At 51.8% G+C, this 18,130-nt stretch overlaps 1 protein-coding gene across 1 annotated transcript in view; it reads left to right on the top strand.

Annotated features, from left to right (window-relative positions):
* Nucleotides 1-17,806, top strand: part of MEIOSIN (meiosis initiator) — a 31,051-nt gene extending 13,245 nt beyond the window's left edge. The window contains exons 4-14 of the mRNA XM_042781242.1: nt 6,432-6,543; nt 9,182-9,316; nt 10,276-10,488; nt 11,452-11,545; nt 12,347-12,450; nt 13,338-13,493; nt 13,820-13,866; nt 15,490-15,654; nt 15,725-15,978; nt 17,035-17,124; nt 17,605-17,806. Coding sequence (XP_042637176.1) covers nt 6,432-6,543; nt 9,182-9,316; nt 10,276-10,488; nt 11,452-11,545; nt 12,347-12,450; nt 13,338-13,493; nt 13,820-13,866; nt 15,490-15,654; nt 15,725-15,978; nt 17,035-17,124; nt 17,605-17,806 — 1,572 coding nt within the window. The remainder of the gene's footprint in view (nt 1-6,431; nt 6,544-9,181; nt 9,317-10,275; nt 10,489-11,451; nt 11,546-12,346; nt 12,451-13,337; nt 13,494-13,819; nt 13,867-15,489; nt 15,655-15,724; nt 15,979-17,034; nt 17,125-17,604) is intronic.
* The last annotated feature ends 324 nt before the right edge of the window (nt 17,807-18,130 follow it).

The raw sequence follows: 18,130 nt of genomic DNA, 5'->3' as shown, positions 1-18,130 counted from the left end.
AGTCGATTCTGACTTACGGTGACCCCAGATGTTACAGAGCAGAACTGCTCATTAGGGTTTTCTTGGCGGTGATTTTCACCAAAGCCGATTGCCAGGCCTTTCTTCCGTGGCAGCACTGGTTGTGTTTGAACTGGCAACGTTTAGTCAAGCACAGATGATTTGTGCCACCCAGGGACCTGTGAGGAAACTGAAGCTGCTGGTTAAGGGCAGAGGGAATAACGTGTCTCGTTTCAAAAGTCCTTGTCCTTCAACCACTCTGTCACTAGATACTCTGTTTTTTGAGTAAGGGAATGCATCCCCTCTGTTGAGACAGTTCCAGGACCTGTCCCTCCTACCTTCTGAAGGTGTTGGAATTTGTTCCCCAAGCTAACCCTCCTGAAATACCAATTACTGAACTGTCTTGATATCAGGAGCCCTCATGGTGCAGTGGTCAAAGTGCCTGTGTCCCTTCAAGGTCAGCAGTTCGAACCCACCACTGGGAGAAAGATGGCAGTCTGCTTTCAAAAAGATTACAAAGTTGGAAATCCTAAGCGACAACTCTATTCTGTCCTATAGGGCTATGAGTCAGAATCGACAAAAATGCCTTTTTGGGTCTTGAAATCTGGAATGTGCTCAATTGTCTTCTACATAAAACTTTGACACTCACACTAATATGTCACATTTACATATTACTTCACAGCTTACAAAGACTTCAGTTCACTGAGTGCCTGGTATTGGAGATACTAAGCTGAAAATGACAGTATGTGCTCTTGAAAAACCCATGGTCTAGTTGTACGTTTTCTCACCTTAAAGTCCTGGTGAAGGTAGACTTAATCACTGACTAATTATATATTAGACAACTAATATATAAGCTCTGGCCGGGGTGATTTCATACACACTTTTTCTCTGGTGGCATAATGCCTAAGGCACATGACTGCTACCCAGAAGGCTGGCGGTTCAAACCCACCAGCCACTCCTCAGAAGGAAGGTTGGGCAATCTACTTCCGTAGTGATACTGCTTTGGAAACCCAAGGAGCGGTCACTATGAGTCAGATCTAACTCGATGGCAGTGAGTTTTGGTTTATTCTCTGCTGGTGCTGTGGTGAGGTATCTGGCTCCTAACCAAAAGGTCAGCAGTTCAAACCCACCAATTGCTCCATGAGAGAAAAATGAGGCAGTCTGCTTCTGTAAAGATTCACAGCCTTGGAAACCCTATGGGGGTTGCTATGAATTGGAATCAAGTTGATGGCAGTGAGTTTGGGTTTGATTTGGTTTACTGATAATCCAGGTCCCTGCTCAAAGGGTTTGCTCAAACAGTTTGCTCTTGGCTGTTAATCTGAAGGTTGGCGCTTCACACCCATCCAGCGGTGGCAGGGAAGAAAGGCCTGGCAATCTACTTCCATAAAGATTACAGCCCAGAAAACCCTATGAAGCAGTTCTACTCTGTTACACGTGAGAGCGCCATGAGTTGGAACTGACTTGACGGCCATGGGTTGCTTTGTTTGTTAACTGCTAATCCTCTGAGTCAGGCGGTACCCTCATTCCCGTTGCACAGATGAGAACACCGGCTTGATGAAGTCAGATGACTTGCTCCAGTTCCACAGCCAGTAAGTGGCAGGTTGGCTCCGGCTCATTCAAACCCAGTGCTCACTTGGCTGTGTCACATGCATTCCTTGTCAGAGTGTAGTCAGTCTCCCCTCGTGGTGCAGGGTGAGTCTGTGACTGTCTGTATCATATTTTATGGGACAATTTCATGTACATGAGAGTATGTTCCCTGATTTTGAGGTTTGGAAAATCACCGCTAGCTGAGTGTTGATGTTGGTTTGAGTTTTGTTGGTGATTTGACATAGGAGACCCCATGTGTTACAGAGTAGAATTGCTCCTTAGAGTTTTCTGGGCTATGAGCTTTATGGAAGCCAATTGACAGGCCTGTTTCTTCTGCAGTTCTGCTGGGCGGGTTTGAACCACTAACCTTTTGGTTACCAGCTGAGCACCACCCAGGGATGGCTAACTGTATGTTATCATTTCTTTAGGGACCCAGCTCAAGTCTAAAAGTATTTACTGGCTGTGTTTGTTTCCTCGGCTGCCATTACAAAACACCACAACCTGGGTGGCAGCTGATAAGAACAGAAAGTCATTGTCTCATGGGCCTAAGGCTGGGAGTAGGAGATCAGGGTGTCAGCCTTGTTGCTTCCTTCTGAGGCTTTGAGGAAGAATGACTGCTTGCCTCTCTCCTGGCGTCTTGTAGTCCAGGCATTCCTTGACTTGCAGGTGGAGTGTTACATGGCCTCTCTGCTCTGTGTCCCTGCCCCTTCCTCTTTTATAAAGACACCAGTCATATAGCATTAAGATCCACCCACTCCAATGTGACCTCACGTTAACCTGACTGATAACGCCTTCCAAGACCCTGTTCCCAAACAAGGTCATGTGCACAGGTGCAGGGGTTGGTTAGAACTTCAGCATATCTTTTTCAGGGGATGCAATTCAATCTGGAACCCTGGTCTTCCTCCCCTACCCCAAGTTCACTCCTTTCATAGATTTCAACTTAAACATTGTTTCTTCAGGGAGGCCTTTCCAGACATGCCAGTCTAATTTAGGGCTCCTCTGTTATACTGGGGAGCTCTGGTAGCATAGTGCCTAAAGCACTTGACTGCTAACCAGAAGGCTGGCTGTTCAAGCCCACCAGCCACTCCTGGGAAGGAAGATGGGGCAATCTACTTCTGTAGTGATACTGCCTTGGAAACCCAAGGAGGGATCGCTATGAGTCGGGTCCGACTCAACAGCACATAACAACAACTGTTATACTGTAAAGGAGCGCTGGTAGACTGTAGTTAAGGCATTGGGCTGCTAAGCAAAAAGTCAGAGCTTCAAATCCACCAGCCGCTGAGGAAGAAAGATGAAGCAGTCCACTTCTGTGAAGATTTACAGCCTTAGAAACTCTATAGGGGTCGCTATGAGTCAGAATCGACTTGATAGCAGTGGGTTTGGTTGAGTTTATTTTGTTACACTCTAAAGGAACTCTGGTAGCTCAGTGGTTAGAGCATTCAACTAGTAACCAAACAGTTGACAGTTCAAACCCACCAGCTGCTCTACAGGAGAAAGATGAGACAGTTTGCTTCTGTAAAAGTGTATATATAGCCTTGGAAACCCTATGGGACAGTTAGTTCTATTCTATTTTATAGGGTCGCTATGAATCAGAATTGACTCAACAGCAGTGTTTTTTTTTTTTTCTTGTTTTTATACTCTTAATCCTAGTACTTATCACAGGTCGATAATTTTATCCTTTGTGAGTTTATTAACGTTTGCTGCCCTAGCTAGATTGTAAGCCTCATGGAGCCAAACAAACGTATGTTTCGTTCACCCCACAGAGCTGGCCCTCAGTGGGGGCTCAGTAGGTATGTGGGATTGGATGCCAGCTGGGTAGGTGACATCATGCTTAGTACCAGAAAGGAGGCTCATTCCTTGGCAACCACAGGCTAAGCCACCTCTCAATTCTGTGTACTTGGAGTCGATTACCTTCAGTCTCTACCCTTGAGCAGTTCAAGGTCAATGGGCGAGAACAGCACATAAAGTGATAATTAGAAAACTATGTGGCAAGGCCTTGGTGGGAACAGGCCCAGGATGTTACAATACTGAGGAGGGACTAACAACCCAGCCCAGGCCAGAAAGCCCGGGGAGGCGAGAAGGTTTGCAAAAGGGACCACCCCTGTGCTGAGGCTGAGAGCAGGGTATGCCAGGGCGGGTGGTAGTGGAAGAAGAGGAGGGCTTTCCAGACAGAGAACACAGCTCCAGCCAAGGGCTGGGTGAGAAGCCACGTGTGTAGAAAAATGCAAGCAGGAGGCAGGCAGACCCGCAGTCAGGTCCCGGCTCTGACACTTCTTTTCTGTCCCTCTGGCAAGTCCCTTTAGCACACGGAGTCTCCATTTCCTCCCCTGTAACTGCCATCTAGGAGCTCTGGTAGCATAGTGCCTAAGGCACTTGACTGCTAACCAGAAGGCTGGCGGTTCAAACCCACCAGCCACTCCTCGGAAGGAAGGTTGGGCAATCTACTTCCGTAGTGATACTGCCTCGGAAACCCAAGGAGGGGTCACTATGAGTCGGGGCCAACTCGACGGCATATAACAACAACAACAACAACTGCCATCTAAGGAAACTGGTGGCACAGTGGTTAGGAGCTTGGCTGCTATCCGAAATGCTGGCTTTTCAGTCCCACCGGCCACTCTGTGGCAGAAAGGCGTGGTGGTCCGCTTCTCTACAGATTGTTTCGTGCTGTTGTGGCTGTTGCAGTTCATAGCGACCCCACAGTCGACGGGATGAAATACTGCCCAGTTCTGTGCCATCATCATGATTGTTGCTCTGTGGGGGCCCATTGTGGCAGCCGCTGTGGCAGCCCATCTCGTTGAGGGGCTTCCTCTTTTTTACTGACCCTCTACTTCACCAAGCATGATGTCCTTCTCCAGGGACTGGTCCCTCCTGAGACCATGTCCAGAGCACATAAGACAAAGTGCCACTGTCCTCACTTCTCAAGAGCATTCCGGCTGCACTTCTTCCAAGACAGATTTGTGTGTTCTTCTGGCAGCCCATGATATATTCAATATTCTTTCTCAACACCATAATTCAAATGTAGCAATTCTTTTTTAGTTTTCCTTAGTCATTTGCCAGCTTTCACATGTATATGGGGCGATTGAAAATACCATGGCTTGAGTCAGGCACACCTTAGTCCTCAAAGTGACATCTTTGCTTTTTAACACTCTAAAGGGTCTTTTGCAGCAGATTTGCCCAATGCAATACATCGTTTGATTTCTTGACTACTGCTTCCATGGGAATTGACTGTGGATTCAAATAAAATGAAATCCCTGACAACTTCAAGCTTTCCTCCATTTATCACGATGTTGTTTATTGGTCCAGTTGTGAGGATTTTTGTTTTCTTTTATGTTGAAGTGTAATCCATACTGAAGGCTGTAGGCTTTGATTTTCATCAGTAAGTGCTTCAAGTCCTCTTCACTTTCAGCAAGAAAAATTGTGTCATCTGCATATCACAGGTTGCTAATGAGTCTTCCTCCAATCCTGATGCCATATTCTTCTTCATGTAGTCCAGCTTCTTGGATTATTTGCTCAGTGTGCAGATTAAATACGTATAGTGAAAGGATACAACCCTGATGCATACCCTTCCTGATTTTAAGCCAGGCGGTGACCCTTGTTCTGTTTGGACAACTACCTCTTGTCTATGTACAGGTTTCACATGAGCACCATTAACTGTTCTGGAATTCCCATTCTTTGCAGTATTATCCATAATTTGTTTATGATCCATATAGTTGACTGCCTTTGCATAGTCAATAAAACACAGGTAAATATCTTTCTGGTATTCTGTGCTTTCAACTAAGATCCATCTGACATCAGCAATGATATATCCCGTGTTCCACATCCTCTTAGGAATCCAGCTTGAATTTGTGGCATTCCCTTCTTGATGTACTGATGCAACCATTGTTCGATTACCTTCAGCAAAATTTTACTTGATGTGATATTCATAATATTAGTTGTTAATATCTGCATTCTGTTGGATCACCTTTCTTTGGGCACAAATATGGATCTTTTTCAATCAGTTGATCAAGTAGCTATCTTCCACATTTCTTGACATAGGTGGATGAGCACTTCCAGTAGTGTTATTGAAACATCTCAGGTGGTATTCCATTAATTCCTGGAAGCTTATTTTTCACCAGTGCCTTCAACGCAGCTTGGAGTTCTTCCTTCAGGACCATTGGTTCTTGGTCATATGCCACCTCCTGAAATCTTTGGCATTTATGGTTGGCGCATTAATTTGAATAATAGTCATATTAACAGGTCTTCCTTGTAGGTGTAGGGATGTTAGCCTACCACTGACAGCATTGTACTGCAGGATAGACCTTGAAATGTTCTTTTTGACAATGAATGTGACACCATTTCTCTTCCGTTTGTCATCTCCAGCACGGTAGACCATATAATTGTCCAATTTGAAATAGCCAATACCAGTCCATTTCAGCTCACTAATGCCTAGGACATCAGTCTTCAAGTGTTCCATTCCATTTTTTACAACTTTCAATTTTCCTAGATTCATACTTCCTAAACTCCATGTTTTGATTCTTGATGCAGCTGTTTCTTCTCATTTTGAGTCCTGTGTGAAGATTACAGCCTTGGAAACCCTAGGAAGCAGGCAGTTCTATTCTGTCCTATAGGGTCGCTATGAGTCAGAATCAACTCGATGGCAGTGGGTTTGGTTTGGGTTTGGGTCACCACCTTCTCACTGGGCCATGGTGAGGACTAAACAGACAAACAGAAACATCTCTGCTGACTGAGGCCTTGTTGAAGTGGGGGATTGTGGGCTTCTGGACCCTTCCCATCTCCACTGCCCAGCTACCTCAACTCGTCTTGGGCCCTGGCTCTTGTACTCACCCCTGTCTTTCTTTTGAGGGCAGAAGGAGATTCTGCTGCACGTCCTGCAATATATTCAGTACCTCCAGAGACACGTTGATGTGACTACGGCCTTGCTCAAGTTGCACATCACTGATCAGGAAGGTGGTCTTGCAGGTAAGTAAGCTCAGTTAGCATCTCCTGGTGCCTGCTGTGTGCCAAGCATTGTCCTGGCTGTCAGGACACCATGTGACTTAGACAAGTTGGGCCCTCCATAGCCTGACAAAGGGAAGAAGGTTGTAGGAAGGTGCAAAGTGCTGTGGGAACTGGGAGGACACAAGGGAGGGACCTGGGAGCTGGGCCTTTGTATTAGTTTCCTGTGGCTGCTGCAGCGAAATATGGTTGAAAACCACAGAAATGTATTGCCTCACAGTTCTGGAGGCCAGAGTCCAAATTTAGGGGGTCAGCAAGGCTGTGCTCTTTCCAAAGATTCTAGGGGAGGATCCTTCTTTGTCTCTCCCAGCTCTCAGCCCTAGAGATTTTGTTTCTCAGCTAGTGGGGACAGCCTCTCCAGTCTCTATCTCTGTCTTCTCATGTCTGTCTTCCCTCTGTGTCTCTCTGTCTGTGTCTCTGTTTCTGTTTTATGAGGACCCCAGTCATACTGGATTAGGTCCCACCCTACACCAGCATGATTTCATGTTAACTTAATTGATCACATCTTCAAAGACTGTCTTTCCAAACAAAGTCACATTCATAGATAAAGGGTTTGGAACTTCAATATGCTTTTTGAGGGGATGCAATCCAGTCCTTTGAGAGCAGTAGGACCCTACTAAAGAGGAGCAATGATCTGAACAAGAGAGTGCAGGCTGGGACTGAAACTAATGACATGGAACAAAATGTGTATAAGCTGTTGAATGGAAAACTAATTTGGTCTATAAAATTTCACCCAAACCCAATAAATGCTCAGAAAGAGAAGGAAGAGGATTGCAAGCAGCCATCCAAGGCACAATAATTAGTCACTATTCACCTGGACCAACAGAGAGAAAAGGAGAGTTGGGAGTAGAAGAAGGAGGATATGGACTGTGTGGCTAATTGACTCCATGAACAACTTGCCTCCGTTGCCATGAGACCAGAAGAACTGGATGGTGCCCGACTACCATTACTGAACATTTTGATCAAAGATTCCATGGAGGAATCCTGATCAAAAGGGGGAAAAACACAGAACAGAATTTCAAATTCTTGTAGACTCCAGACTTCCTGGAGCCATGAAGGGTGAATGAACCCCTGAAACAATTGCCCTGAGATCATCTTTAAACCTTAAACCAAAAATATCCCTGGAGTCATCTTAAAACTCAACAACAGTTTTGCAAAATTAGTAAATAATGCCTGCCTTGAGCATTACGGCTTTTAAGAACTATCTATACAGGATCAAATTTACAACAGCAACTTGAAAGTTCAGATAGGAAATTAGGGGGCAGTGAGTTGATGTTAATTGGGGAAGAACAACTCAGAAAAGAGGTTGAGGATGGTTGTACCATTCAAAGAATGTAATCCCTGTCACTGAATTGTACATGTTGAGACTGTTGAAATGGTTTATATTTTCCTATGTATATTCTCAACACCAACCAAATAAGTAAAATTGCTGTATTTTTACATATACACAGAGAGAGAGTGTGTGCCGGCATGAGAAGGCATGTTTGCGATGTTTGGGGAAGGCAAGTCATCAAGTATAATTGGAGAGACTGGGTAGCTGGAGGTGACAGGCAGGTTCAGGAGCCAGATCGTGATTCAGAAACTTAACCTCTGGGAGGCTGACCTCTCTCTGCTTTGCCGAGGCACCTGCAAAACGGGAAGGGTAAGAGTCCTTCCCTTGAGTCTGTTGTGAGGAGTGAATGAATCTACGGAGAGAACATAACACAGTGCCTGGACCATACCACGCATCCATACTGTGCATGTTGGGTGCCGCCGTTGTGACTGGAGTGTCCAGTACACACATGGGCAGAGTGGTCGGAGATGAGGACGAGGCTGGAGAGGTTCAGCAGGGACCAGGGCTACAGGAAGGAGACCTGATGGCACAGCGGTTCAACACTTGGCTGCGAACCAACACATTGGACCCTCGGACCCAGCAGCAGGAGAGAAGCCTGTCGATCTGCTCCCGTAGACATGGCAGCCCAGGAAACCCTGTGGGGCAGCTCTCCTCTGTCCTAGGGGCTCACCATTGGTCGGAATCGACTCCAAGTCACACAACAACAGCAGGACTGAAGGTCCTTGGTGATGGAGCCTAGGTGATGATGAGGAAGAGACAAATTCCTGGAGGATTTTAAACCAAGGGGAAGTCAGGATCAGAGTTACCTTCTTAGAAAGTCTCCTGACATCATGTGTGGAGGGTGGGTTAGTAAGTAAGACGCCAGAGGCGTGAAGAAGAGCAGACGGGAGATGATGGGGCTCGATCTGGCGCTGTGCTGAGAGTGCGACACAAGCGGGCGAGTGTGGAAGAATTTGCGAGGACAAATGGAGAGGCCTGAGGGAGAGGCCCAGAACGGCCCCAGGTGGGGGCCCTGACGGCCTCACTGGGTCGGGAGGTGGGAGGAGGAATCGGTATGCAGGGAGGAAGACAGAACCATTTGGGAAGTGCTGAGCCTGGTCCGCTCTTGGCTGAGGCCCTGCCACAGCGAGCCTGTTTCCAGCGCTGCATCTCGGGACCTGCGCTGCCTGGCTGTGCAGCCCCAGGCTGGTCCTGGCTCCATCCGGGCCACAGAGTCACCCAGTGCAGGGGGTGTGACTGGGTACTGTCTCCTTCCCCATCTCTGTGCAGGGCCCAGTGAGGACCCCGCTGGTGGCCCAGAAAGTCAGAGACACTCCACCCCGTCCAGCTCCCCATGCTCTCAGAAGTCTTGCCTCCAGGGAGCCTGCCAGAAACCTCGGAAGAAGAAGCAGGTCCAAAAGTCAGGTACATGCTGTCAGTGGGGGCAAGGTGGGGTCAAAGGGGAGCTGTCACCACCCTGGGGAGGCCTCGTCAGACGGGCCTGGGTTCGGCTCCTGCCTCTGCCTCGTACGACCTTTGAGGCTTCAGGAGGTCTCTGTCCTCTGAGCTTTCGCTTCCCGCCTGGATGTCGTGGTCCCTACCGCAGGTTGTCTCTAGGATGCTGTGTGGTGCAGATGGTTGAGGCTTCAGCCACTGACTGAAAGGGAGTTGGTTTGAACCCACCCAGAGGGGCCTTGGAAGTAAGGCCTGGCAATCTGCTTCTGAAAGGTCTTCCTTGAAGGCCCTAAGGAGTAGTTCTACTCTGCACACATGGGGGTTACCCCAGGTCATCAGAATTGACTTGACGACACCTGTTCTTAGTTTTGGTGTATGTACCACTTTATGCTTGGCACACAGTCAGTGCTCAGCAAATAGAAGCTGCTACTGTTATTACAACTCATTGTCTTTATGTTCACGTAAGACATCAGGGAGCGTACGATAGTGGAAAGATTCAAATGTGGGAGTCAGGAGTCCTAGGACTGGTCCCAGCCTTGCTGCTAACCAGCTCTGTGTCCCTTACCCTTTATGGGCCTCCATTTGCATACCCTGAGAGTGGGAGCCAGACCTACTCAGTGGTGTCCATCCTGGGCTGCACTGCTGAATCCTCTGGGGTGCTTTGAAAAAGACCTGTGCCTTTGCCCCCCAACTGTGAATTCTGCTTTGATGGGTCTGGGGTAGAACCTGGGCATCTGTATTTTTTCAAAGCTCCCCAAGTGATTCTCACATCTGGTCGGTGGAGGAAGCATTCGGCTGGGTGAGCTTACCCAGGAAGGGCTAGTGGATAACAAGGCCAAGCGAAGGTTTTGGACACGTTGTCAGGCCGAGGGAAAAAGAAGACCCCAGCTGAGCCATATCTGGTGACACCTGTCTCTCGGCTCCCTCAGAACACCAGACCCGGGCCCAGAAGCCTCGCCGCTGTCTGGCCTTCAACAAGCTGGAGAAGGTGACCCCACACCCAGATCAGAGAGGAAGGAACACCACCCCTGGCAGACAGCCCGGGGCCGCGGCGTCCTCACCTCGAGGCAGAAAGAAAGGAGGAAGAGCCAAGCCGACAGCGCTGGACACGGCTGAGCCCAGCGGCCGCGGCACCCTCTCCAGTTGGTGCCCTTCCTCACTGTTAACTCCAGTCACTGGTTTACACCCTCCTTCTCCGTGGGCAGCTGCTCTGTCCCCAGCATGGCACACATGCTGGGGACACAGCAGTGAACCTGGTGGATGCTGTCTCTCACTTCACAATGCTCACTGCCTCTTTCTCAGTGATCTTTGCATTTTAGGTCCTGGTGTGGGTGTCAGGGTGGGACAGGATCCGTGTCACCTTTGTGTACAGACATCAGGCTGCAGAATGGGGGAGGAGGCTGCAGCCTCTTGGGGGAGGACAGTCTCCCATGTGCCAGCTTGGAGAGGTGGGAGGATGGATGGACCCAGCAGAGAGCTGAGGAGAAAGAGGGCAGGTTGCAGTGGGGCCCTGACCTCCAGTCAGGCTCGTCCCCCATTTGTTCATTCTGCCCCAACTCCTGAGCATCCCCCTGGTGCCAGGCCACGTGCAGGTGCTGGACACACAACTGTGACCGAGCTCGTGGGCCAGTGAGGGGGCTCCATAAATCACCAGACACTGACTGCCCAGAGGGACCCGGACTTGCCAGGGATGCCTGACCCAGCCCAGGCTCTTCTGTGTGGCCTTGGACCAGTAACCTGATCTCTCAGTGCCTCAGTCTTCTTATCTGTAAAAATGGGGTAACAGTATCCTTGGGCAGCAGATTACTGAATAATACATAAAAGGCTTAAACAGCTGGCACATGGGGAACACTATGTCTTTGCTCTCATCCTCATTGTCATTGTCATCATGATTCATTCCACTTAGGATTTTACCTTCCTTGTACCTTCTGAGAAGAATATGGGGTTCTGAGTGGGAGGCCTGCAGAGGCCTCTAAGCTTGGGGCTGTGGCTAGGATGGGGGAAGGGAGAGGCTGTGGCAGCCCCTGGCACTTCCCTGTCCCCTGCATCTGGAGCCCTGGAATTTGGCCCAGTCCAAGGAGTGACCGTCCTGACCCGCCCCTTAGGCTGCTGTTGTGGAAATGAGTGTTGCATTGCCCGTGGGGTCCAGAATAATGCAGAGAGGATCCTTTTTCTTCAGCGGACGCAGCCACGTCCCAGGTAGGGGAACTCCAAGGGCACTGAGAGGGAAGCTGAGGCATGTAGTTGGGATGGTTGAGGGAGGGGCACCGAGAAAGGCCGATGTGCAGCCTCTGTGGGTGCCCCCAGCCCCAAGGGCCCCCACGTGCCTGGCTGTGTGGATGGTGCGAGCTCCTCGTAGGATAGCCTGACTTTCTGTCCCCTGGACACAGCAGCAGCTCCTCAGGGCCTCCTGCCTCCTGCTCCCTCCCCCTCCAGCCTGTCCTCAGCAGGCACAGAGAGGCTTTGCCAACCCACAGCCCTTGACCTTCCAGTCCTTTGCTCCAGACCCTTCCTTCGTGCCCATAGTGGGATGGCTGGACATCTTCGTTGGCATTTGAGCCTCTTCTCTGGCCCCAGCCCTCTCTGCCCTGCCCCCATAAATCTCACAGTCAGGTATTCACTTTCCACAAAGGAGCCACTCTCTCCTGCTTCCCACAGTGCCTGCTCCCCTTGCCCCCCTGGCACATGTGCCCCCTCCTGATGCCCTCTCACTGCCTGCCCACCCACTACCTGGCCTCCTCCAGTCCATCCATCACAGCCCTGCCCCTGTGTGGTCCTCCTGTTTGGAAGCTGTCTCTCCTCCCAAGGCTTGAAGCCCCTTGAGGACAGAGCCTCAGGCCATTGAGCTGTGGCCCCAGCGCCCCATGAGGACCCAGCACAGAGGAAATCCCTGTGTGAGCTCACAGTGGGCCGCACTGGGGCCCACGGGGAATGGCTCACCCCCACCACACAGCACCTCCCAGCCCAGGGCCCTGGCTCTGCCTCTTCCACTCCTTGCAGGCAGACGCTGGTGGTCTATGATTCCAACGAGGAGGTGGATAAGGAGTCCCCCAGTGCTGACCCTTGGCTTCTTCCTGCCTGGAGCGTGGAGGGCAGCCCCTATGGTGATTGAATCTCTCTCTCTTCCACCTTGGTCAGGGGGTGGGCGTCTCTGTCCCTTCCTTCTGAGGATTTCCTCTAAGGGCGGAAAGAGGAACACTGAGTGGGCACCTGCTGAGCACAAGGATGGCAACTGCACAGCCTGCCTGCTGTCACTGCTCCACTGTTACTTGAGACAGACATTACTAATCAATCATCTCTCAGTTGAGCCCAGACAGAACCTTTCTTAGCACATAGTTCCAAGAAACTACAAACCATCAGATCTAGCACATTATGTTTTTTTTTTTTCCCCCTTCTGTAATTAATGCCAGGTTTCATGTTTCTTAATTTCCTCTACTAAGGAGGCATTGGGAACTCTGGTAGCATAGTGCCTAAGGCACTTGACTGCTAACCAGAAGTCTGGTGGTTCAAACCCACCAGCCACTCCTTGGAAGGAAGACGGGGCAATCTACTTCCATAGTGATACTGCCTCGGAAACCCAAGGAGGGGTCGCTATGAGTCGGGTTCAACTTGACGGCACATAACAACAACAACAGGGAGGCACTGAGTGGTGCAAACAGCTAAGCTCTCAACTACTAGCAGAAAGGGCAGCAGTTCTAATTCATCCAGAAGCACTTTGATTTGCTTCCAAAAGCAGGAGCAGGCCTACTCTGCACACATGGCGTTGCTTTGCCGTGAGCTGGAATCCACTAGCTGGCAACCAAGAGCAACAGCTTGTGGGGAATGATAACAATGAAATGCATGAAGCTGATCATGGGCTGTCCCCAGGCCTGAGACTGGGGAGCTAGCTGATGGCCGCCTTTCCCATCTGGCACCATCTCCTTCAGCCAGCCGCGGTGTTGGGGACAGGGGAATCTCTGGCCACATCTGCAAGTGGATGCTTCCTTTACAGGGAGCCCACTGGCCTCGGGACCTCCCCAAGCCAGGAACTGGAGTGCCACAGCCTACCCGGAGGAGGTCCTGGGGCTCAGCCCCTCCCTCTTCCACTCCCCGGGGAGGCTCCAGCCAAAGGAGATCCTGGAGGACGGCACAGAGAGTCTGACCCAAGGTGAGCGCGAGAGCTGGCTGGAGGCCCGTGCACCTCACTCCCAGGGGTGAGTTTGACCCAGGCCCTGACTCGGAGCTCCCAGACTCACGTCCACGGTCACAGGCCAGTAGGGGCACAAGAAGGGCTCTGGGAGCCACACAGGGTGTTGGAGATGCCCCAGAGGAGCCAGGCTGTGGGGGACATTGGGACATTAAGTAGAAGATCCCAATACAGGAAACCAAGGAGGGCCACCCTGGCTTGTGGCCAGCAGGGATGGCAGGCTCAGAGGGGCGGTGCTTTGAGAGAACACTTGCGTTCTAATGGCCCCTCTGCTCTCCCCCTGACAGCTCTCTTTGAAGAAGCGTACTTAGGCCCTGAGTCTCCAGAGAACAAGGTAGGCGTCCACCCACTCTGCCCACAGACACCCGTCCTGTCCACACACGTTCCTCACCTACTCGCTCTGTCCTCCATCCCCTCAGTCTTTTGACGGTCTTCCACCCATGCACTCCCCCATCCGTTTACTCCGGCATCCACTCCTCCTCCCAAAATCCACCCACCTGCTCATCTCCCAGCATCACCTGGTGCCTGGGAAAAGAATCAGAATGGATGGCAGCTGTCAGCCGACCAGCCAGTTCCCATCAAGTCATGAGACTCCTGGTGACCCCACGGGCATCAGAGTAGGACTGGGCTTCCCAGGGTTTTCAGTAATGTTTCCAAAGCAGATTGATTGCCAGGTCTGTCTTTCAAGGAGCCTCTGACTGGATTCACACCACCAACCTTTTGGTTAACAGCTAAGCTCATAACCACTTGTGCCATCCAGGGACACCCTAGGAAATATCTCACCCACTCACTCACTCACTGCTGTTGAGGCGAACCCGACTCATAGCGACCCCTCCTTGGGTTTCCGAGGCAGTATCACTACGGAAGTAGATTGCCCAATCTTCTCTCCGAGGAGTGGCTGGTGGGTTTGAACCGCCAGCCTTCTGGTTAGCAGTCAAGTGCCTTAGGCTGGTTTCCTAGGAGACATTTCGAACATCTGCTTGGATGTCTGAGGGGCTGTAGGGATAAGATGTCATTATCATTATTATTATTGTGGTGAAATGTACACAAGAAACATGTGCCATCTCCATAATTTCTCCAGGTCCATTTCAGTGACACCAATGACCTTCCCCAAGTCGTACCACCAGTCTCCCTCTCCTTATCCACACATTCCACCACCATTAACATCACTTCACTGCCCCCTAAGCCAAACCTTCCCCTTTCCCCTCCCTCTGCCCCGTCACCCCTGATCATCTCTAGTCTCTGTATAGTTGCCTGTTTGATGTAAGTGAGATCATACAGCGTTTGTCCTTTTGCAACAGACTGACTTCACGCAACACGGTGTTTTCTAGATGTATCCACGTGGCAGCATACACCGGGACTTAATTTCTCTTAAAAAAAAAATATAAAACATCGCCATAGAGTCAATTCCAACTCACAGAGACCCTTTAGACAGAATAGAACTTCCTCATACGGTTTCCGAGGCTGTAAATCTTTACGGAAGCAGACTGCCTCATCTTTTTCCCTCGGAGCAGCTAGTGGGTTCAAACAGCTGACCTTTTGGTTAGCAACCGAGTGCTTTAATCACTGCATCACCAGAGCTCCTTAACTTCTCTTTACGACTGTGTAATATTCCGTTGGGGAGCTCTGGTGGTGCAGTGCCTAAGGCTCTTGACTGGTAATGAGAAGGCTGGCAGTTCAAACCCACCACCACTCCCCGGGAAGAAGGTTGGGCAATCTACTTCCGTAGTGATACTGCCTCGGAAACCCAAGGAGGGGCTGCTATGCGTCGGATCCGACTCCACAGCAGTGGTTCCGTTGCATTGCAATAGTCCATTGTGTGTATGGACCACATTTTTTTTGGTGCTGGTCTTTAATCGGTGCCATTGCTAATGCTAACATTATGTCCCCAGGATGGGGGGATGAAGGGACACCTTCATATCCACTCGTGTCCCTCCACCTTTCTCCTTCACCCCAGGACACCCCAGCTGAGGTCCCTGGAGACCCCACTGAGGCCCACAGCCTGTGCCAGTCCTCCATCTCTCTCGACCACTGCTACCTCTCCCTGAGCGAGACCAGCAAGGCCCCGTCCAGCCCAGACTCTGAGACCACCAAGACGGAGTCCCTGTGGACGCAGCAAGAGGTAAGAGGGGACAGCCTGTGCCTAGGTTGGTCCTCATCTCCCACCCTCTCTCACCTCTCTCCCCCCGCAGGATGCCCAGGCCGACCCTGAGGACCCCGAGGACGCGCAGTCCTCCAGCGAGGAAGATGATGACTACACCTGGACCCCCGCCCAGCAGGCCTTGGCCCTGCCACCCAGTGGGAGGAAAGCCAAGAAGGGCCGGGCAGGCAGAGGGCCCGTGAAGACCAAGGAGAGCAAGAAGTCCCCCGGCCCCACCCACGTGAAGAAAAAGTGTATCAACGGCTTCATCATGTTCTGTAGGATGAACCGGAAGCAGTACATCCGGTGAGCAAGGTGCCCCTGCCCCGGGCAAGCACCCTGCCTGTCCTCCAGCCCCCACCATGTCTCAGCCCACTGCTGTCCGACTCACAGGCCCCCGAGGAAGGATGTGCCGGGCATCCTCGCCACAGCTCCCCGCAGAGTGTAACCCAGCCCCGCAGCACCACTCAGAACCTGTCCTCTGTCGGCAGTGAGACCCCACCCAGACTCAGAGAAAAAGGACACGAATTTGCTCATATAACCTGGACTAGAGGGGTAGCTGTCCACCACCTTCAGAGCTGCCTGGTCCTGGGCACTTACCACGCTCCCTGGAGTCTGCCCTTCTCTCAACTCTGTTCTCTTCATGCTTAGCTGTGGGTGGGGTGCCTCGCTGGGGGCAGGATCAGGCTACCATCCTGCCCGCCACTCTAGCAACCAGGTGAAAAGAGAGCTCCTTGTGTCTAAGGCATCCAGCAAAAGTTCTAGAGGTTGACTCTGATTGGGTCTGATGCCCACCCTCAGCCAGGCCTGACCCAGCTGGGAGCCAGGCAGGGGGTGGGAGGTGCCTCTAGGCCATCCACAGGGGACAGAGCTGTCCTCTCACAGGGGAATCCAGGTGCAGGTACCAGAGGCAGCCCCTGGGAGGGGCGGATGGCTAACGCACTCAGTTGCTGACCAAAAGTCCACCCAGAGGCGCCTTGTAAGAAAGTCCTGGTGGTCTTCTTCCTAAACCACTGAAGATGTTCTACTGTGACAGACATGGGGTCGCCAGGGGTCAGAGTTGACTCCAGGGCAGCTGGCTTTGTGGTTTGGGTACCAGGAAAGGGGCGGAGGCAGGTCCCCTGCACTGTCTCCCTGGGACACGGGCATCCCTTTGAGCAGACAGCTACTCCATGCCCGCCATTGATTCCTGCGCTCCAGTGAGTGCCTAGTGGGACGGGAACCAGAAGGGAGAGGAAGGACCTGAGTTCTCAGGTGGAAATCCGTGGGTCAAACAGGGCCAGGCCCCCTCTGTGATCACACTGCCTCCACCCAAACCAGGGGCTCTGCAGGCCTCTCCTCACCTCCCCTTCCCTGTCCCAGAGCCTGTCCGGGGACGGCGTCCACAGCTGCCACCAAGGAGCTGGCCCAGCTCTGGCGGGTGATGACCCAGCAGGAACGGAAGCCATACTGGTGAGAAACCTCTGCCTGAGGGCGTTTGTCAGGGGCCCAGAGAGGCCTCCCTGAGCCCCTGATCCTGCTCCCACTTGCAGAGCCCGAGCTTCATGGCACTGGGGGCGGGTTGAAGTTGACTGGGTGGGGGATATGGGTAATGGGGGAGGGGCAGTTGCTGCTCCCAGGGCAGCCTTCTTCCCTCCTCCTCAGACCCCCCAACCTCTCCTCTGCATCAGCTTCAAAGAGCTGCCACGCGCCCATTTCCAAATCTACCCCAGAAACACACGTCACGTGCATATGCACAGTTTGCAGCAGACCCTCACAGAGTGTGGGACCCCAGCAAAGAGCTGAGACCCATTTCCCAGACCGTTGCCCGGGAGCGCTGACACCCTGGCCTTCTCTCAGCCCAGACCTGGTCACTTCTGGGGACAGACTGGGGGCCAGGGGTGGGGGGCTGCACCATGCCTGGGGGGTGAGTGAGGCCCCATCTCCCCCCAGCGTCAAGGCGCGCCGCTTCAGCCGCCAGCACAACCGCATCGTGAAGAAGGAGCGCTCCAGCAGTGAGGAGGACGACTGCGACCCACCGAAGCCCTTCTACCAGCTGCTGGCGGACCGGGCCCTCTGGGTCCTAGAGCCCCCAGAGCCGGAGCCAGCCCCTCGGGCCCCCTCCTCGGCGCCGCTGAGGGCTGGCGGCCCCTGAGGTCCTCTCCTCCAGGAGCCATGAGAAGGAGGGTCCCAAGGCCAGCTCCTGCTGACCTGGACGATGAATTTATTCTCCCCACCTTGTGTTTGCACTGTAACCGCCCGCGTCCTCGCACAGCCCGTCTCCCCCGTGGCTTCTGGGGAAGGAAGCCCCGTGAAACGCAGGGAGGTGAGTAGATGAGGGGTCACCACTGCTCTGCCCTTCTCCACCCCAGAATCCGATGGTTTGCACTGGTCGCCCTCAACCGCCACTGTTCTATTTATAGAGTATTTATTGTTCGAAAAATAAAGCAAGTGGGACCCTTGTTACCAACAAGGGTGA

This window comes from Orycteropus afer, unplaced genomic scaffold (genome assembly GCF_000298275.1).
Source record: "Orycteropus afer afer isolate SDZICR_OR568_19922 unplaced genomic scaffold, OryAfe1.0 scaffold00099, whole genome shotgun sequence".
NCBI classification, from domain to species: domain Eukaryota; kingdom Metazoa; phylum Chordata; class Mammalia; order Tubulidentata; family Orycteropodidae; genus Orycteropus; species Orycteropus afer.
This window is presented reverse-complemented; position numbering and strand designations above follow the sequence as displayed.